Source organism: Lissotriton helveticus, chromosome 6, assembly GCF_964261635.1.
Source record: "Lissotriton helveticus chromosome 6, aLisHel1.1, whole genome shotgun sequence".
Taxonomy (NCBI): domain Eukaryota; kingdom Metazoa; phylum Chordata; class Amphibia; order Caudata; family Salamandridae; genus Lissotriton; species Lissotriton helveticus.
This window is the reverse complement of record NC_136067.1, coordinates 592000094-592022185: the sequence shown is the minus strand read 5'-3', so window position 1 is coordinate 592022185 and position 22092 is coordinate 592000094. Positions and strand designations below refer to the sequence as shown.

Here is a 22092-nt window from a genome sequence, read left to right as displayed (position 1 = left end):
CCACTGGAATGACTGCAATGACTCCGCAGTGATCAGCCTAAAAGACTTCCAAGAGGACCTCTGTCTGATTCAAATTTGTGACAGTCCTACTCACAACAAGGATGCAACCTTAGATCTAATCATGGCCAAACCCAATTCCATTCTCCTTGAATCCATAGTCCACTGTGATTGGACCAACCACCATCGCATCACCATCTTCAACTACTGAATTGCTGATTTCTAATAAGGACCATCCAAAGAAATCTAAACACTGGAAAAGGAGCTTGAGAAATATAAATCTGAATGATCTACAGCCATCAGCAACAACATATTGCCCCCTCCGGCAGAATCACTGGATGTCCATGAACTTACAAACCATTATACAATTCTATAACGAACATTCTGGAATCTATTGCGCCTCTTCAGCTGAAAAGATTACCCACCAAAGACTCCCAAGCATGTTTCAATGCTGGCCTTAATGCAGAAAGTCGCAATTGAAGATTTTCCCCGTCCCTTGTTCACCTGAAGCCGATGAGATAGCATAGGCACACCTATAAGAAACACATCCGAAGCTCAAAAGCAGACTTCTTTAGAAATCAGCATGATAAAGCTAGAAGCCAACCTAAAACATAATTTTAGCTGGTCAAACTTCAATCAACTAGTTATCCCAACCCTACCTCCATTGGATCAAGTCTGCAACCAAGCTGTGAGAATTTTGCCTCCTTCTTCCTGAATAAGACAAAAGACATTAAATTGAGCTAATGGCAGCTTTGGAGCTCATTCCGAATTCTCCACATCCCAGTTTTTCCCCACCTTTGATCGCGGAGCCCCTACCTCTCTCGGGGCCTTCCCCCACAAACAACTCCGTGTGGAGCTCATTCAAATTCTATAATAAAAACGGCATTCTCAAAATTCTCACAGTGCTGAAACCCTCAACCCACTTCAAAGACTTTGCCGTTGAATTTCTTTAATGACTTCAAGTTGTCCCTACTACTACTCTGGACCAAGACTGTAAATGTCTCATTATGTCATGGCACTATCCCAGACTGCCTAAAGTCCAGGTCAGGTAACTCCTATTCTTAAGAAACACATGGCAGATCATCTGGACCTAAACAACTTCCACCCTATCATTAACATTCCGACCCTGGCTAAGCTACTAGAGAAATGTGTTCACATCCAATTAGCCAACCACATAGAACTATTCCAATTGTTGGACCAATTCCAATTGGTCTCCCAACAAGGCCACAGCACTGAATCGGCTCTAACACACACAATTGATGATATGCTAAAAATGCTGGACCTAAATGGATCCTGCCTCTAAATTCTCATTGACCTATCTTCAGCTTTTGACATGCTTAAACAAGTCAGCCTCCTTAACCTTCTGGAATGAAGAAATGGACTATCAGAGTCTGTCCTACATTGGTACACTTCCTTGAGTCACAACAGATCCCAAAGAATCAAGGTTAAGCAGTCCCTTTCCCCTTCCTCCCCTATCATACTGGCGGTTCCACAGGGATCATGGCTCTCACCCATCCTCTTTAACCTGTTCATGGAGCCACTAACGGAAATCCTGAAGCAATCTAACATTCACTATCACATGCACGATGATGACACCCAATTGTACTTGAAAATATCTTCCCCTGAAGATATATGAGCTCTTAACTTTACTCTTCAAAAAACTCAAAACTGGCTTACATGCAACCACTCCAAACTAAATGCAAAAAAACCGGAATTCCTCTGAATTGCCCCACCCAAACAGTCCTCTTGTATTAGAGAATGGATGAAGCAACTGACAGCTCCTAACTGCCTGCCACATATGATAGACAACACAAGATCACTTGGAATAACTAAAGGAGCCACCTCCCAAATGAACATCCTAAGGAGAATCAACCCCTTCCTCTCCTTGGACGACTTCAAATCAGTTGCTCAATTCCTAGTCATTTTCAGGTTGGACTATGGAAGCTCAAACTTCTGTGGCCTACCTAGATCAATGCTGGCCCCCTTTAAAGGCTTCTTTTAACTCTGCTGCTAGGCTCATCACAGGATCTAAACAAGCATTTGCAAACAATAGGTCTCCCATTAGGAAAGTTTGAGCTATCGGTATTGTAAATGACAATTTTTTTATTTATATGTTGGTTTTGAAAATAGCGAAATTAATAGCTTTGTCATTTACAATGCCAATAGTTTTAACTTTCGCAAATGTGACACCTATAGCATTTGTAATGCAATATGTGTTGTATTTACGTGACTTAAATGTATTGATATTACAAATAACAATGGCTTTTAATTTTTGTAATAATTAATACTTAAATAAAAGTTATTGTAATTTATAATGGCAATAGCTTAAACTTTTGTAAATAACTTTTGTGAAGATTATGTTCAGTGTATTTTATTGTGACGAAAATCCAAGAACAGAAGTGAAACATTAACATCTTTTGGTGACATTTGTAATAATTATTAATCACTAAATGGGGGGGGGGGCCTAGGGAATATTTAACGATCAGCCTATGCCACAGCCCTACTAACTAGTTAAACACCAACCAAAAGTAGCAAGGGGTCAAACTGGGGAAAAAAGAGAAACAGTGTGTTGGTATACCAAAGGCGAAATCAAACAAAGGGCACTCCCCAAAAGTTAGAGATGTTCCCATCAGAATCCCAACCTGTACCGCCCCACATCATTTGGGAACAGTTGAAGTCACAAATGGGAAAGGTTACCCAGAGTATGATTTGGCAAGTCCTAGCCAAACCTATCATTCGAGTCCCATTGTGTATAGAATGTTGAATCAGTTACAGGTGGTATCTGAAAAGCAGTGCTAAATAGTGAAAAACAATAAGTGTTAAAGTGACATGATATAAAATTGGGTAAAGTCGAGGAAAATCATTTTAATGGGGACCTCCCTTTCCCAACATTAAAAACAGTGCTACTTTTGGTTGGTGTTTGACATTTGTAATAAAGCTTGAAACATTGAGAGAACATATTTGAACTAGTTGTTGTTGAATGGTTGCACAGATTGATGCTGTGGTGCCCCTGAGTGATGCTGTGGTGAGGGCGATAGAGCGAGGGCGATAGATAGGACATGGATCGGGATGCAACACAGAAGGAGGGAGGGAATGTGGGAGGCAACACAGAGGGAGGGTGGGTGGTAGGCAACACAGAGTGGGGGAGGGCGGTCAGTAGGCAACTCAGAAGGAGGGCGGAGGCAGCACGGAGGGAGGGTAGACAGGATGCAATACAGAGGGAGGGCAGTCAACGGTAACACGGATGTAGGAAGGGCGGTTGGGTCGAAACACGTTTCAGCAACAGGGAAGGATGGTTGGTGGGAGCCAACAGTGAGAGATAGGCATCAGTGATGGAGGGTGGGTGGTGTTAGGAATTAGGCTGGGGTTTTGCAGTATGTAGTCCTGTCTCAATTTCCATGCACATTTGGTCACATGACTACCTCAGCATTCAAATGGGAGTGTCTGAGTGGGAGCTGGTGCTTGTTATCTATATTGTTGATGCCCACCAGAAGGATCGTGTTTGTTGGAGTTTTCGAAGCCCCCTTCCCTCCCCTCTCCTTATCTCTGTGAGGATCGAGGTTTTGTTTTTGGGACATTCCTTATTTCCTGTCGGCTGTTTGGATCGTGTCAGACAGACTTTTGGGGCCAAAATGAAATCTCATCAGGCATACTTTGGAGTTGTGATGGGAGCTAATTTCAGATCGAGGTGACTCGAATGGCGACGGAGGAGCTGCCAGGTCTTTTTTTTATGTCATGGGACAACTAACCGATGTGCATCCTGGAGCTCAAGTCCTTTGGAGGGCAGTAATCTCGGATCCTGGCGTTTCAACTCCAGGGAAGGCTCGGTATGCAATTGTTAGGACATTAAATGTGATCCTTTTGCTCACCAGCATCCAGTCTAGTTGTTCTTGGTACCAGGACAGGGAGGGGAGGGGTGCATATGAATTTAAATAGAAGGTGGACTGAGGTGTTCTGTGCCACGTGGAGGCAGTGTTTTAAATACTCCAGTACCCCCAGATAAAGAACATTTGAGTAGGCCAACCTGGATAGAATCAGCGCCTGGACCATAGTTTTTCTAAGAACTTTAACATTTTTAGTATCCCGAAGTAGGATTTCTCCACAGAGGAAATCTGGGCTTTAAAAGAGATGTCCAGCAAATATCCATTCTAAATTCCTCACCACTTCCATAGTAGGGAGAAGGGGGGTGGAGAAAGAGTCTCTTAGCTAGCTTACGAGAATTTCTGCCTTGTCGGTGTTGCATTGTAGGTTAGGGTCTCTCAGCCAATTCATACCTGCCTTTGTGCATGTTGAAAAGGTCTCCGCAGCTGAAGCAGAGTCATCCTCGTAGGTGAGTAATATCGTCCGCATACGAGACTATTTTGGTGCCGTAGGATTCCACCGAGAAAGCGAGGGGAGACACAAATGTTAATGAGAGCGTGGCTCAATGCAGATTCCTGCAGCACGCCGCATTTTTGTTTCTTTACATCATAATGATGGGGCTTCCTTGAAACTGCCTTTTTACTTGGGTTCAAAAAAAGAATGGAACCATGTCAGAGCAGATCCTTTCACCTCAATTGTTGCAAGATGTTGGAGGAAATATAGTCTGAAACAGTATCAAAAGCTGCTGAGTGGTCTAGGAATGATGGTGACATTATGGCCAAGATCAAGATTCATCTTAATAGATTCTTACATTTCCAACAGGACAGTTTCTGTAATAGGACGTGCTCTGAAAACAGATTGTGAGGAATGTAGAGGATTGAAAGCCTCCAAAAACACAAAGAGCCATGTGTTCATTTGTTTTTAGGATTTCTGAGGCAGCTGGCAAGAGGGAAATTAGTAAGAAACTTGAAAGAATCTGTGTCCACGTGCTTTTTTATTGTACATTAAAAAAAAAAAAAGATGGATGACATTAGCCTTTTTCCAAGATTTCGGCAGTATGCCCGACTGCACAGAGGCTGCGAATATCTTACGAGAGACTGGGCAGATAATGTCTGCTATCTGCCTCAGCTTGTGTGGAGGATACAGATCTAGTGCAGTCAGATTTACACTTTCAGAAGCAGTCTCCCAACTCTTCCTCAGAAGGTTGTAGGAGTTGTAAAAGTCTGCCCTTTGGAGGTGGCGGCACCGGAATCTGGACTGGTGTCACACTAATAGCCACTTTCAATGTCAGTAGATTCGACTAAATCCTCGTTATTATCTATAAAAAAAGTCACTCAGCCTAATACATACATTCTTATTGACTTCTCAAAATGGGGCAAATATCGTGGGATCAGTAAAGTGTGAGACTAAATTGAAAATCTCTCAGGGACTATTTTTAACTTCATTTACCATTCTAGAATAAAAGCTGCAATGAGCAAGTTTTAGATTCTTATTATAGATGTTCAGAGCTTGTTTATAAAGTAGTTTATCATCCTCCTTATAAATGTCATCTTCAACTTCTTTCCAGTCTTATGCAGGATTTTCTTTCCAAGGTAAATTCAGGGGAGAACTAATGATCCATCGGGGTATGTCTCTTTATTGTAAGATATTTTTCTGGGGCAACCACATCGGCCACGGCAGAAAGCCACATGCCCTCTATGATGTCATCTTTTATGACATCCCCATTTATCAGAAGACTTGAAAAAGTTAAAACTTCCATCAAGACTGGAAACGTTACTTGATTTCGAGCGCGGACTGGGATGACCGGTATATCTGGTTTGCTCGCTTTTTGGCATAAGTAGGGCCAAGAGAAGGGTATTAAATAGTGGTCAGACCAGACTACTAACAAAATGGGAATATTTGACAGAACCAAATCAATGGTACGTCCTGCCTCGGCAGTGGTACCCGTGGATATTAGTGCTAAGTTATGAGCTGCTAATATTTCCACAAAGCACTTGGCCAAAGAGTCCTCAAATTGTCCACATAAAAATTAAAATCTCCTAAGAAAGTGAAGTTCACATAATTAACAATATTAGGCACTAAAGCCTGGTCTAGGGAGTTAATGAATTCTCCTGCACATTCCGGAAGGGGGAGGGGGGGGTTCGATGGTATAAAACCCATAAAAATGAGAGTTGTGAACATCAATCTAATGGAACAAAGTTAAATTACGTTTGAAACTTCAATACTGCCTGTAGGAATGTTAAGTATTTTTTTTCTACATGCTTGACTTCGAAATAACGTTTCAATAACCAACACATGAAAAAATACTAAAATGATGCGAACTATACGGGCAACAGTGTAAGATGTAAAGAAGAAAAAAAAGAACACAGAATGGCAGTGCGTTGCGGAATGAACACAATGTGGCTCAACCAGATTGTAAACTATAAAACATACTATCTTATGTGTTTATAAAACAAAACACAGGTTTGATTCTATCAATTAAGGGGACATGCGTATTAATTTTATGCAACACTATTCATTAATGTTAGTGTTATGGGTTTTATATGTTCTTGCAGGTTGTGCACAGTTCTGTATAAAAGTGAATTCTGCCTTAGGAAGAAGGGGCTCTTAAAAATTCTTTAGGGGCAATATAAACAACAAGCAAACTCACCGCCGCAGCCCGGCTTCAACAGGAAGCCAGGCAACCTTTGTTGGGACGGGGACGGGGCCGGACAAATACAGGAAGCAGGCGCTCCTGTGCCCGCCGGAAGATTTCCGTCTTAGCTAGCGGGGCTCCCGTGCTCGTGGAGAGCCCCGCGGCCCCCGCCTGTTAACGAGAATGACCCGCTGGCTGCCGAGGGACACGCAAGAAGAACCTGGTGAGAGGGGTGTGGAGTAGGGTGTGAGGGGGATGTGTGCGCGTGTGTCTGTGTGTGCGCGCGTGTGTGTATGCATGTGTATGTATGCGTGTGTGTGTGTTAAAAGAGCCCGATGACTGGTTGGTGGGGGGGGGAGGAGGGTGTGTGTACGCGAGTGTCTGTCTGCCTAGCATGACGCCACTTTCTGACCCACACTGTTTTGTAAACAGCGCGCACACAGCAAGCAGCCAGCAGCAAAAGCGCACTCACAAGGACAAATCTGAGACAGCAGAGGCACGTGGCCGAACGCTGTCTCAGATTCCCAGGAAATTGAAAACAATAGTTGTCGAGCTAGACGCATGCTACGCATGCGCACTCTAGCTCGAACTAAAAATACAACCATCACCCCTGATCTACTGGCTCTAAACTGGCTCCAATTTGAAGCAAGGACTGAGTTAAAAATCGCATGCATAACCCATAAAGCCTTACATCTTAACACCCTGTTGTACCTAGCACAAAAACTGGAGCTTTCTGGTGGCTGCAGAACTTCTAGAAACTCGAGCACTTTATTGCTGAAACAATTGAGCTTTCCCTGGTATTGCCCCGGGAATCTGTAACTAACTGTCCCCTGAAATCAGACTGAATCAGACTGAACCCCTCGCCTGTATCATTTAAAAAGGAAGTCAAAGTGCTACTAATGAACAGGTTCTTGCTCTAAGGTTCTTGCACCTTAGTAGCCTTACACATTGGCCTACATTTGCTATACCCATGTATAGTTCTGGACTCCTATCATCTTGTATATTCTGTGGCGACTTGGTGCTGTTGGTTGCCTCTTGCCTCTTTTTGGGACCAACCACATCTTCTTTTTGGGACCAAACACATCTTGTTTAGCTTGTGATTTTGATGTTTGTTTTACTGTTTCTTCCTCCCTGACATCTTGTAAAGCACTCTGATACACTCGTAGTCATGGGTGCGCTGTATAAAACCTTATAAATAAAATAAAATATAATAATTTTGGATCCCCTGGTCTGGCACTGTCCTCCAGATAGATAGTTTGTTAGCAAGGTCATCTGGGGCTTTGGTTTTGAGGGCTTTGTAAGTGATGCAGCTGACCTTGAACATAATTCGGACTTGTAAGGGATCCAGTGTATAGCCTTTACCACAAGGATGATTTGGTTGGATTGCTTAAGCCCCTTGTTAAGTTGTGCTGGTGCATGAACTATATCTTTCATGGGAGTGAGGATGGTGTCTGGGGTGTAGTTCAGCAGGGTGCTGCCTCCATCCATAGGGGAGGCCAAAGCTTAAACTGTTGTTCTGAAAATAGTTTGCTTTGTTCAGGAGACAGAGTAGGAACCAGGCTGTTTTGGTCTTCTTGGCAATGTGTTCTTGGATTGAGAGGGTCGAGTTGAGCATTAATCCGAATGATTTGGCCTGCTATGCCAGCTAGGGTGAAAAGCAACATATGCACAGGGAACCAGAAGTCACCAGTGGCGGTCCACGTTAACCCCTTCAAGCATAACATTAGTAACTGTGATTCTGTGTCTTAGAACAAGTTGCACCCATCCAGTGACGTGATAATACAAAGTATCTTTTACAGAGAGAAACTTATTGGATACATTTTCTTAATACCGTGAATCCCAAGGGACTGAACGAGAAACTTAAATGTAGTTGTTTTCTTTGAGATATTCGCAGTTGTTTATTAACATGTTGACACCAAGGGACTGAACAAGGACATGTTAACACTTTGCATATTTAAAATGTGTTGATTTATATTGAGTTTGTTTACATTTCAAAACAATTTCATTTTACAGCTTCTATTTTTTCAGTTTCTGAGGAAAGGTTTAAATGCCCAGTTGTATAGATAAAATGAGGAACACCAAAAGAAGATATGTGACATTGAGCAGTAGTAGAAATACGAGTATCATTGTGTTGATAGTTGTTTTTGACTAATATTGTTTAAGTTGTATTCTCTAGGATATATTATTTTTCAGGACATCCTGCACTCTAACATGAGGTGTTTCAATGATAGCCTAATCCGTGGCAGCCGTTCACAATTGGGATACGCACCACCAAAAATGACAAACTTTTCTATTTCTAGTTCTATACAACATGTGACACCTTGGCGCATTGCGCTCTGTGAAATGGTGCTCCGTTCGATGGCGCTTGTAATCTCGCCATCACTATCTGCGTATGCACCAAACACTCATTGAGAACGCTGACTCACAATCACTTCGGGTAAGAAACTTGGTATTATAATTATCTCTTCTCGTAACACCGCGCTACAAGAACGATTCACCAAATATGATTCACCCCTTAGGAAAGAGCTGTGACTTGTGATGGCAATAATATCGAGGAATTTTCACCTTTAACTATTTTTTTCAAGTAAGCACGGTGCACTCAAATTTTTGCTGCCTATAATCACAGGTATCTAGACGTTTTCACTGCAAACGCTCTTATTTTTTCACTTAGGTTGTTTCATGTGAACAACTTGATTTAAAAACCCACACAATATACAAACAGGGTAAGCGCATATTCCCCGATGTGGAAGCAACAATGGTGTCTAACATTTTAACAGTGGTTTCACAGTACTAACTTTCACTACAGGTTTTTATGAGAACCGGACACATGATACTAACGACAAGCACTCTCACCACGGTACGCAAACCATGTACTAGAGATTTCAGGTTTTCACATCTGTTTGTGTCAATGGTGAATACTTTTGATAAAAGCCGTCACTCACTTTGATTTTACCGGTTTATCAAAGGCATCTGTTTTGAATTTGCTGAGGCCCGAAATGCATTGGGTAACCAGGCGTATAGAAATATTGTGATGTAATTAAGCTTTCTTATCATGGAGATGAAATGATTATAAGGAAACACAGCTACAAAAAAGCTTCAGATACATTTTTATGAACAAAAGAAGAATAAATCTGAACTGAAAAATGGTTTTGAATCTGTTGACTTGATTACACGTTGCATTTGAGTGTGAGTGGGGGACGCCCCTCTTTCATTGAGGATCACACAACTTATTGCAAGTTCACCCATGTACCACAAATAAGCTCCACAAGTGGGCAACTAGCATGACAATGTGTGGAAGTCTAGTACCATGTTCAATCTATGACAACCTGGGCAGCCACAAAATAGGAATTTATTTGGGATCAGGACAATATTCGTCTATTCTAGACCCTGCAAATCAAATGTGGAGATGCTTGCACGAGACACGCTACCTTCTGGAGTTGTGAAGAAATGTGTGTGCCAGTCCAGGAAATCAGAAGTTCAAACCTGCCTAAATTAATGCAGTAATAGCTCAGTTTTTGTTTTTCTATTTGTAGCATGAACGTGAGTCTATGTGGGTAGGGTTTGTGGTCCGATACATTTTGCACTTACCTAGATATGCCATTAATATTATTGTGTATGCAGGTAATGGGCCCGAGATTATAACATACAACCATTTGTGGTAATTCCAGTGATGGAGTTTGCCCCACATGAGGAGATTGTGCTGGTGCAATTTCCACCGCTATGTTGCGGAGGTGCAAAAATGTAAATATGGTAGGCTTTCTGTCACTGGCATGGCAGATGTACATTTCCGCCTGCGCAGAAATAACTATGGGCGGAGTTCGCAGTGTTGCACTATGCGGAACCCAGCAAAGTGGCAAAAACACTCTGTCACACTAAGCGGAGCGTCGCAAATGGCGGAGATCCATAGAAAAATGCAGATCGAGGTGATTGCACAGTTCTGGATGCTTGTCCGCATTGTGCAATCATTGCGAACGCCACCTTGCACAGCGCAAGCGGTCCCTTCTTTCCTCTTCTCCCGCTTGAGTAGATTTTTACTTGAGCAGCAGATTCCTCAACACGAACGGGCAGTTTCTCAACGCTAGCGTTTGTGAGCAAACACAACCACTCGCAATGAGAACCCTGACCCCCGCCCTGCGTTGAGAAATCTCTCTGGGAGGTTTATTTTCCACGCTCGCCAACATGATGTTGACATTCGCAAACGGGAAAAATCTTGCTGGGAGGATGATTTTCCGCGCTCGCTAACTTGAATTTGGTGAACGCGAGAAAAGAAAAAACTCCACTCTGCTGTGCGAAGCAGAGTTTTTCAGAACTCTGCAAGAGTAACGCGGAAAACTCTGCAAACTCCGCGAGCAGAGTTCACCCCCCAGGGTGACGCAGAAACCGAATTTTCATTGACTCAACTATAAATTAGGCAATGGTCTAGTAATATGCCAATACACACCAGTCAGTAGTTCTCTCAGATGTGAAGACTGTAAGCTTTTAAAAGCAAAGTGAACTAACAAGAATAATGCATGTTACCTGTCTTTTGGAGGCTCACTTCTAGAACGCGATGAAGCTTGCTTCTGATCTTGGCTCATATTGTGCTGCAATTGATCTGGTCTATTGCCCCTATCAGAATGTATACTAGAAGGAGAGGTTTCTTGTGATCCTGCGGGTCCAGTCATGTTTAATGGAGTCTGTGACCGTGATCGTTCTTGAAGCCTGGCTTTCTTTTCTCTAGGCGCATCAGAGCTCCCACACGTTGCTGTGTCACTTAATGCTCCATCTTGGTTAGTAGTTCCACTTCCAAAAAACCATGCTCCTGATTTTGTGAGAATTTCTTGCTGCTTCCGACATAAGTTACACACCCACATTACCTGGTTGAGACAAGAACGATATAGACGTTACCTTTGCCAGTCTTATCAATTGAAGAGTTCAAATTATCAACTGAAACAGTTTAAGGTTTAACACATATGTAAACAATAACATTTATAACAAGCACACATATAGACCGGTCGCAGTTTTGTGAACTACCCAGTGTTGTCGGGGATATTTAAAATGGCTAAACATTCAATTACAGCCAGAGACGCTATCGTGGATCAAAACAGAAGTTAAAGACACAATACAACTATTGGCTTAAGCAATTACTAACACCTCTATCTTTTCCTTGATAGATAAATTACATAACAAACATTTTGCACCTCAAGGAGATCACGAATTAGCAGAGAATGCTCTTAATAGTAATTAAGAGCAAGAATAGGGCTAATGTTAGAACAGTGAGAATGAAGAACCAAGCGCCTTGATACCATCACGGGTGAGTAGCTGCGCTTTATAAGCCCCTGATTGATTGAAGAACAATGATAATAACATTATGGCACATTGTTGCCCATGGCAGTCTTCCTAATTACACTAGGGTAGATTTATTTATTCACACACAAATGTGGATTGAGCATTATACACAATCCCCAAAGATGATAGCCATGAAAGAAAGGTATTAGCTGTAGAACATCCAACATCATACACTGAGACCCCGGGGATCCCCGTATCTGACACCCTTCATGTGAATAGTAGTGTGAAATCGGTTAAGGGTCAAGCCGTGAAAAAAACAGGAGACCTTTCTATAAGGATAGAACAACACATATGAGTGACATACATTAATACCTTTACCAATGTCATTTTGGCTGGATCTCACATACCAGACACTTGGAAAGTGGCAAAGATTAATCCCAGGGATTACAGAAAATATTGCTATTTTCCCAAAAAGGTTTCGTAGACTGCTACTTGACAAACTTGATTAGTAGATTTCAGATCATGGGATCTTTGCCAATTTTCTAGCAGGGTTTAAGAGGAAGGAATACTGACCATTTCTCTCCTATCTCCTACCTATCTCCTACCTATCTCTCACCAAGGACCCCAGCACCGCCAAAACTAACCTACACGAAGGAATGAAAGAAGTCGCCGAATGGATGAAACAAAGCCGTCTGAAACTGAACTCAGACAAAACAGAAGTCCTCATCTTAGGTAAATCCCCCTCTGCATGGGACGACTCCTGGTGGCCGGAAGCCCTCGGAAATGCACCCATCCCGACAGACCACGCACGGAACCTTGGCGTCATCCTGGATTCTTCACTCTCAATGAACAAACAAGTCAGCGCCGTATCCTCTTCCTGCTTTAACATTCTTCGCATGCTCAGAAAAACATTTCGCTGGATCCCCTCCGAAACAAGGAAAACAGTCACCCACGCTCTAGTCACGAGCCGACTGGACTACGGAAACACCCTCTACGCAGGTACCACCGCTAAACTCCAGAAGAAACTACAACGAATCCAAAACGCCTCAGCCAGGCTCATATTAGACATCCCACGCAACGAACACATCTCTGGTCACCTTAAAGACCTCCACTGGCTACCCGTCAATAAGAGGATTACTTTCCGACTGCTTACCCACGCACACAAATCACTCTACGACATCGGACCAGATTGCCTCAACTCTCGACTGTCCTTTTACACCCCCTCCCGACAACTTCGCTCTTCCAGCCTAGCCTTCGCCACTGTACCTCGCATCAACAAGACCACCATGGGAGGCAGATCCTTCTCATACCTGGCTGCCAAAACATGGAACTCACTCCCCGCTTACCTTCGCCTCACCCAGAATCACCTAGCGTTCAGAAAGCAGCTTAAAACGTGGATATTTGACAAATAATCCTCCTCCCCTTCCTAAGCGCCTTGAAACCCTCTGGGTATGTAGTGCGCTATATAAATGTTATGACTTGACTTGACTTGACTTTAGATTCCTTTTAATTAATTGGGAAAAAAGTTGTAATACCCAAGGGACATCCCTATGTAGCCTTCATAGATTTAAAGTCTGCATTTGACCTAATCCCAAGAGTTCATTTCATTTCATAAGGCTTTATTCGGAGCAAAAGACAAGTCCATAAAAGCACAGCATAAAAAGACAACAATATAAAACAACAGTCAAAAGCAGGAGATACAGCAATTTAAAAAAGTTAAAAAAGCATACTTTTCCTTGCATTAATTGATTTAAGGAGAAAGGTAGCCGTATAAAAACAAACGTCAGGGTGATGTAAATTAAAAAGCAGGCTCATGCAGTCTCGTATTGTCCTGACTCCAAACTTAGCAAACAGGGGTTTCAAATAAGCAATCCGCAGGTATTTGTACAACTGACAGAGCAAAAGAAAGTGCACAGTGCTTTGAGGGGTGGTATTGTCACACGGACAAGGGCCAGCGGGATGCGAATGCTGAGAGGGAAAAGCAACAAGGTTGTGGACTACTCCGGTTCTCAGTCTAGTCAACACAAACCGATGTGCCTTCCAGGTCACTTGTGACAAATACGGTTGGAAACCCACAAATTCATTTAAATCATGATAAAGAACACAAGATGAGAGTTCAGAGCTATTTTGATGCCTCCTGGTGGAAAGCTGTTGTAAAAAACAGTACTTAAGTTCGATTTTGGACAGCTCAGTAGCCCCAAATCGATCCGCAATGATGTTAATGTTAAAGATCTCACGAAAATTATCCACAATATACTTTAACCATGGGATCTTTAAATGATGGTCCAAAGAGAGACAATCAGAAATAATGGCTATGCACAATGAAGTCTCTTCTTTTATCCAAATGGAACGCCATAGCATCAGTGGCCTAAGGAGGATCAAGTCGGCAAGATGGTGAATACCCAGTTCATTGTGCACTAAAGCATTAGAAACAGAGCTTGGCAGGCACAAAAGTCTCTTCAAGAATGCATTCTCCTCAACCTGAAGAGACCCTGCCAGGGCATAGCCCCAAATGCCCGCTCCGTACAAGGCAATCGAGACACAACGGGACTGAAAAATTTTAAGCATGTCATGGACCCACCTGTCTCCCAGTTTCGTAGCCATTGTGAATATACCATGAGCACTCCTCGCCATCTTAGCCCGGACATTCTTATGTTCATTGGCCCAAATGTTATTATTTGAGAAGGTGACCACCGAGTACGAAAAATTTTCAACAGCCTGGACCTTCTGTCCCTCTATAAAAAAAGAAAACTGTGTCTTTCTGTTCCTTCGCCCGCATTCCATAACATAGGTTTTAGATTTATTTAACACTAACTTTCTGCTTTTAATAAATTGCGAAAAGCCGTCCATCAGCCGTTGAAGGCCGATGGGGGTGCGTGAGATTAGGACAGCGTCGTCCGCGTAAAGTAACACAGGGACGTTCTCCTCATTGATTTTGGGAGCATCCACTGCCAGAGATTTGAGAAAAGAATCAATCTCATTGATGAAAAGGGTAAAAAGCAGTGGGGCCAACACACATCCCTGTCTGATTCCACGCCCGATTTTAAACTTAGTAGTACATTCCCCGTTAGAACTGTAATGGACACAAGCACGTAGTTTGGCATAAAGACGTGCTAGGAAGAACACAATGCCCTCGGGTGCCCCAATTTCAATTAGCTTTGCCCAGAGAATGCCATGGTCCACCAGGTCAAAGGCACTACTCAAATCCGCAAAGCAGAGATAAATAGTGCCGGTCTTTGCCAAGGTATATTTACCGATGAGCAGGTCTAAATTTAGACACTGCTCAATCGTACCACGACCCTTCCTGAACCCAAACTGGCTCTCTGCTATAATGCCATTATCCTCCACCCATTCTTCCAACCTTACTAGAAGCACTCTGCTCATTACTTTTACGGAGGAATCCAACAAGGAGATTGGACGATAGTTCTTAACGTCCCCTCGGTTTCCTTTCTTAAATATTGGGATTAAGATGGATTCTTCCCAGGTAGGGGGCACCTCATTACGGACTGCTGCGTTGAAGATATTAGTTAACATAGGCCCCCATACTTCAGGGACCAATTTATAAACATCGATTGGTACCCCGTCTGGACCCTGTGCTTTTCCTCCTTTGCTGACCCTTATGCTATCTAAAACCTCTTGGACGGTGATATTGAGTGGCGTATGCGGCCACCTATCCCCTATATCCCTGGATGCACTGTCCGAATCAAAGATTTTAGAAAAATGAGAAACCCACTCTTCCTTCATAACGTTGGAAGTTAATTCAGGGATCTTATCATCTTTGAGGAAGGGGGAATTAACTGTTTTCCAGAACAGGGTACAATTATTCAATTCAGCAGCCAGGGTCAAGTTGTCCCATGCCTCCTGTTGGAGTTCCAATTTCCTCCGTTTTAGGGTTTCTTTGTATCTGGCTCTAAGATCTACAACCAACCCCTTATCTCTAGGCGTAACTGATAAAGCTGACTTTAGTTCCTTTAGGGCCAGGGTACAAGCTGGATTGAACCACCCCCGCAGGCGTTCCTCCTTGCGCTTGAGTGTACTAGTAAGCTTAGAGTCGATGACCGCATTAATACCAATAAAATACTCAATAGAGCCGGTGGTACCTTGATTGTCTTCTAAAATCCCTGTAATTCCTGCCAGGCAACTAGTAATGATTGAATCGGACATGATTTCAGCCTTATCCCCCTTCCATCTGAGTCTAGTGCCATTAGGTCGCACGGCCTCAATGTTGTTAATAATACACCCCGGAATGGGGGTCCCTTTGTTTTCCCATAGCATGGCCTCTACTATCAGGCAATTGTGGTCACTAAGCTGGATGTCTATAACTTTAGGTGCCATAGTCCAGGCCTCAAGGCTCGAGGAGATACAAATAAAATCAATAACAGAATTCGCTCCCCGGCCTGTGAAAGTGGGGCAAATCTCCTCCTGTTCATTTGTCTCGTTAACCATAATATACATATTATGTGAGTCAAGGAGACTGTTTAAGGCATCTCCATAATAGTTATGTTGAAAATGGGGGACTCCATCTCCATGACAGTCCACCGCCCCACATACATTGACATCTGAGAGTGGGCAGGTAGTGGCGTTAAAGTCCCCTGCCATGAACAGATCAAAAACTACATTGGAATCCTTGAGGATGTCATCCAATGCACTAGATAGTGCTCTAACCACCTGATCCCTAGTATCATCAAAAACGTTGTTATAAAAATTTATTAAGAGACTATTCCTACCTCCTGTTTTGTGCAGCCATAAAATCTGGGAGTGAACCCCAACTTGTACGTATTTTTTGACCAGCAGAGGAGTTTGGACAGAAATCAAAATCAAAAGGCCCCCCTTAGCTCTACCTGATAGGGAACCGGTAGCGGGTAACTGGTAAGTGACAAAACCATTATATCCTTTAAAGTCCCTACACCAGGTTTCCTGTAAACAGATAATATCAAAGAGAGCTAAAAATTCAGTCCAACCCAGACAATCTGATTTGGACCTGATGCCCGCAATATTCCAACTGGCAATATAACAGCTGGAAAAAACGGAGACACCTGACCCCAAAAGAGAACAGTTACTACCCTGCTGGAAAATAGCGATGTTAGTAGTATCCAGTAATAACTCCGGGCAACCTACTGGATCACCCTCCTTGCCTATAGGCGTACAATCTACAGTTGTCCCAGAAATGTTAACCATAGGCCCTGATATACAAACACTTTGTCCCATACCAGACGAGACCTGTCTCTCCAAAATTTCTGGGGGTACCGTACACAGCTCCAGTAATGACTCCGGGCAACCTACTGGATCACCCTCCTTGCCCATAGGCGTACAATCTACAGTTGTCCCAGAAATGTTAACCATAGGCCCTGATATACAAACACTTTGTCCCATACCAGACAGAGCCTGTCTCTCCAAGGTTTCTGGGGGTACCGTACACAACTCCAGTCAATCGTTTTGATCCAGCCCACTAAAGCATTGGAAACGATTAACGGTGTTCACCTGGAAACTATTTGGAATGCTATGCGAAGCTTCTCCCCTCGTTCTCTCCCCCCCGTGGTTACTGGGATGATGGCTAGTGTGTTGTCTATAGAAAAAGCCCAAAGGACGGAGTGAAATGCCCTGCTCGTTACAGGGGCGGGAGGTGGCTCGAATCAGAGCTGTTGTGGCAAGGTGTGGGTTACTGAAATTAATAATAACGCAATCCACAGAGATGTTCTTCGGGGACGTGCCAATCCAGTTGGTTCTGGTGGTGGTCAAGATTTGGTCCGCCAGAGCCACTGGAAAGCCACTCTCCCGATTGAGCAATGCCACAGTTTTATATTTGAGGGAGTCATGTGATTCCATAGAGCGGTGAAGCCCATCCTCCCTGATTGGTGTAACGTTTGTCAGGACTGCTACGCAGGGTGCGCAGTCCGGTGGGAGGTTCGGTTGAGAGAGGCCACGATTGTTAGACTTCCCCCTTTCGGTAATCTTCAATTGATTCCCCGGGGCACGGGTAGTGGGGGGGTTAAAAGGGACATCGTTAAAGCATATAGGTGTTACTGCAGTGACATTAATAGTGTCCCCTGTAGACGGTAGTTTTGGTTTGCCAGTTACGCCCTGCTGCTCGATAACTGTTAAGGGACTGCTGTTTGGCTGTGCAGGAATGCTAGAACCTGCACAGGCCACTCCAACACTGGATGGGCCTTTGTTGGATTGCACAGGTTGTTGGATTGCACAAGAGTTAAAATATGGTCAGTACTTCACAGCATGGGTGTGTCTGGTAACATTCTATGCATGATTATATTTTATTTATTTATTTTTATTTTACAGAGTTTTATATAGCGCAAACTTGACCCGAATTGGGTATCAGAGCGCTTACATAGCACCAGTTGCATTACATGAGGACACATTTTTTTTGTTACAACGTTGTTGTGTAAAGCAGGTGCTTTAGCCTTCGAACGTTTGTGGCTTTCCTATTCATGCCTCAGTACCTTTTTTTCGCACTTTGTAGGCATTACAGCATCGATTTTACTACTAAACAGGCAGTCACAATTGGAGTTAAAAGGGGCTTGATTTAAATGGTGCAGCAGTTGAAGTGGCACTGGGGCCAAAAGTTGCCATAGCTTAACTAAATACAAAATTTATCCTTATTTTACTACTAAACAGACAGTCATTAGTGCAGTTATCTGGTAGACACTAGTTCTATTATTTCAATAGTGCAGCAAGTGCAGTGGAACCGGGACCAAAGGCTCTAGGCACCCCACTAAACACTGACTATTGCTATATTTTACAACTAAACAGGCAGTCACAAATCCAGTTATCTTTTAGGCACTAGGGTCATGATTTGAATGGTGCAGCAGGAGCCGTGTCTCCGGGCTAAAAAAAGGTGCCAGAACTCCTTTGAACACATAATATTTTTATATTTTACTACTAAACAGGCAGTCAAAAATTGCAGCTACCTTGCAGTTAAAAGGGGCATAATTTGAATGGTGCAGCAGGTGCAGTGGCACTGGGGCCAAAAGCCCTAGGGACCCCACTAAACACAGATTCTTGCTAAAAGTTACTACTAAACAAAACAGACACAAGTGTAGTAATCTAGCAGGCAATAGGCTTATAATTTCAATGGTGCAGCAGGTGCAGTAACACCAGGACCAAAAGCTCTAAGCACCCCACTAAACAACTAATATTGCTATATTTTACTACTAAACAGGCAATCACAAGTGCAGTTACCTTGCAGGCAACAGGGTAATGATTTGACTGGTGCAGCAGGTGCAGTGGCACCGTGGTCAAAAGTTGTCATAACTCCACTAAACACCAAATATTGCTATATTTTACTACTAAACAGCAAGCCAAATGTGCAGTTATCTAGCAGACAGTAGGGCCATGATTTCAATAGTGTAGCAGTTGCAGTGGCACTGGGGTCAGAAGCTCTAGGGCCAACCTAAAAGCAGAAAATCGCTAAATTTACTACTAAACAAGCAGTCACAAGTGCAGTTTCATTGCAAGCACTAGGGTCATAATTTAAATGGTGCAGCAGGTGCAGTGACACCGGGGCCTCAAAGCTCTAGGAACCCCTCTAAACACCAAATATAGCAATATTGAACTGCTAAACAGGTAGTCCCAATGCATTTATCTTACAGGCAATAGGGTCAGGATTTGAATGGTGCAGCAGGTGCAATGGCACCTGGGCCAAAAGTTGTCGTAGCTCCTCTAAACACCAAATATTGTTATATTTTACTACTAAACAGGCAGTCCCAAATGTAATTATCTTGCATCCTATAGGGGCATGATTTGAATGGTACTGCAGGTGTAGTGTCACCGAATCAAAAAGTTATAAGAACTCCTCTAAACACATAATATTGTTATTACATAAATTTATTATATTATTTCCCTCTTTTATTTAATTTTTCGAAAGTTTGCTATTACTTACCCACACTATACCAGTAGTAAGAGGACAATATATTGCCTTTTTGCACATAAACAAGTCATACCACTTTAACAGACTTTCTGTAACTTATATTATACAACTACTCAGCAAGCTACAACTTACAACAAATGCTTGTTTCATATGCTGGCTACCTACCCCAGCAACCAAGTCCGTGGTATAAATGATCTTTCAGATAAGGTGTGGCATTTGTCATCGTACAACTATTCGTTATGTATCTTACACTTTTGTTGCTATGAGCCCTATATTAGGTGTCCTCCTAGCACCCAAATGGTTCCATGGTGCATAACTCGGGACCTGACATTTTTTTGTCGAGGGCTAGTGCTGTTACCCTGGAGACGGTTTCAAGAACTGTCACCTACTGGCAAGATAGGTAGGGCCCTTTAGTAGACGGAGGCCTGGCAGAACAAGTAATTGGTATACAGCCGAGTTATTCAACATAACTCAAACAGAAATGCTCTCCTCTCTTAATGTAAGGGGCGCTATACACTGTGTGACACAAACTCATTAAATGGTAACTAACTTTGCCTCCGGTTCTCTTCGGTGTTATTTTTTCTTTTGTCTCTATGCTTCTGGTTCCTGGTTCTCTGCTTTTCTTTTACTCTTGTTCATTATTGTTAGGTTTTTTTTCTTTTTTGAGCTTATCTAGTGCGAATGTTTCAGTATAATTACCATGTATCTGTGTATTAAGATTGGTAGTCAATATTGCAATGACGCGAAATAAAACTACAATAAGAAAGAAAAACAGTAAAAATCTTTGCACAGCATTTTCACTTTGCAAACAATCATAATAATAATAATAATAATAATGAAGAATGGGAAACAAGAATGGGAAACAACAAGCCCTGCGCCATTCAAAAAATGGCCCAAAATAAGTATTCATCTTTGATTCCTTCGAATTGTAGATAGCAGCTGGGGCAGGTGTTTTTTAACAACAATTTACCATTACAAAGTTATGTAGAATAATAACCCGATAGAGGATGAACATTTATTAACTTGGAGTCGACCTTGCTGGATCACATTATTACTCTGAAATGGTTCTAATCTAGAGCAATAGTATTGCACTTTGACTAGAATTACCTGGTAGACTCGCAGTAACCAACACAGTTCTTGTAGACCCAGGTTTGTGCCAGAATTTCAGAATACCCACATTTACGTACATAAAATAAATATTAATGATACTAGTTTACATAGTCAGTGGTTATCCTGAATATCTTTCATGTAGCTGGCACTCCCAGACCTACATTGGACATCCCTGCTGTAGGAGCCAGGGACTGGGTGGCAACTTTGTGTACGTGGCCTTGGTGCAATAATCAAGGAAATATTCTAAAAGAGAAATAAACACACCTCTGGTTGTAATTCTCTGATAGGCTCCTCCCTACATGATTTGAATAATCGTTTAGCAGCAGGTCATAGAACACCTCGTTTAGTTTCTATACGAGTACATATACATAAAACTATTAGTTTGCTTTGAAATTGATATCTTTAAATTATATTTATAATAAGAAAGATTAAGTTAATGGATGATGTTTGCTTGTCGATTATCAGATTTAAGAATCATTCCACTAGAAAAGTAACAGCTATGAAGCAACAACTTCTTCCAGGTCTATGAGCGTGAATGCAATGTGTGCTATTACCGGGATTGTATCAGTATTTCACCAGCCAGTCTTTCAGATGCCTTTGTTTTAGAATGACCAGTGCTGGAATGGACTGAAATCCATTACCATAAGAAGTATTTTCGGTGAAGTAGGTTACAGACACGAATCTCAGTCCATGTCAGCAGAGGCATTCTGTCCACTTCTCAGTGGGAACGAAAAGCCCACCTCGAACAAACAAAATCCACCACCACATGCAGATGATAATTGACCATCTCATGTGTAGAGCACATAATGTGCATTAAACAGTCTTTCCTGGTGTTTTTTCTACACAGACTCTGTAAAGCAATATGTGCGAAGTTAGCAGCCTTACAGGCTATGTTTACTGCGGGGCATGGAACTATACGGGTACAGTGGCACAAACATCATATGTAAATGTGTAAAAGAGAAATAACAATGTTGTCATTTGGTACCTTCCGAGGCCAATAAAATGCACAAAATAATGAGAGAAGCACCAAGCTGGACTGCATTTCGACTACCACCGCCTCGTACAGACTACTGGAAGTTTTCCCACCTTCCAAGACAGGTAAATGTATGAAACTTTATAATTTAACCTTAACGACTCCATGATACATTTGCTCCATTAAAAGACACTATGGTCTGTGGGATGGCCTGACATTCACACAAATGCTTGTGTTTTCTGATGAGCTAAGAAAAATAAACAAGCATTGGCATAGCCAATAGGTGTCTCGCCTTTGGGATTTTATAAGTGTTTAGCCAGAGCTATTGGCTTTGACAATGTTTTGAAACTATGTTGCATTAAAAAA

At 42.5% G+C, this 22092-nt stretch overlaps 1 protein-coding gene across 7 annotated transcripts in view; it reads right to left on the bottom strand.

Moving 5' to 3' along the window:
• Window positions 1-22092, bottom strand: part of RIMS1 (regulating synaptic membrane exocytosis 1) — a 2308950-nt gene that overhangs the window by 1523116 nt on the left and 763742 nt on the right. For all 7 annotated transcript variants that reach the window (XM_078648052.1, XM_078648043.1, XM_078648046.1 and 4 more), the window contains exon 4: window positions 11012-11349. In XM_078648052.1, the coding sequence (XP_078504178.1) occupies window positions 11012-11349 (338 nt within the window). The remainder of the gene's footprint in view (window positions 1-11011; window positions 11350-22092) is intronic.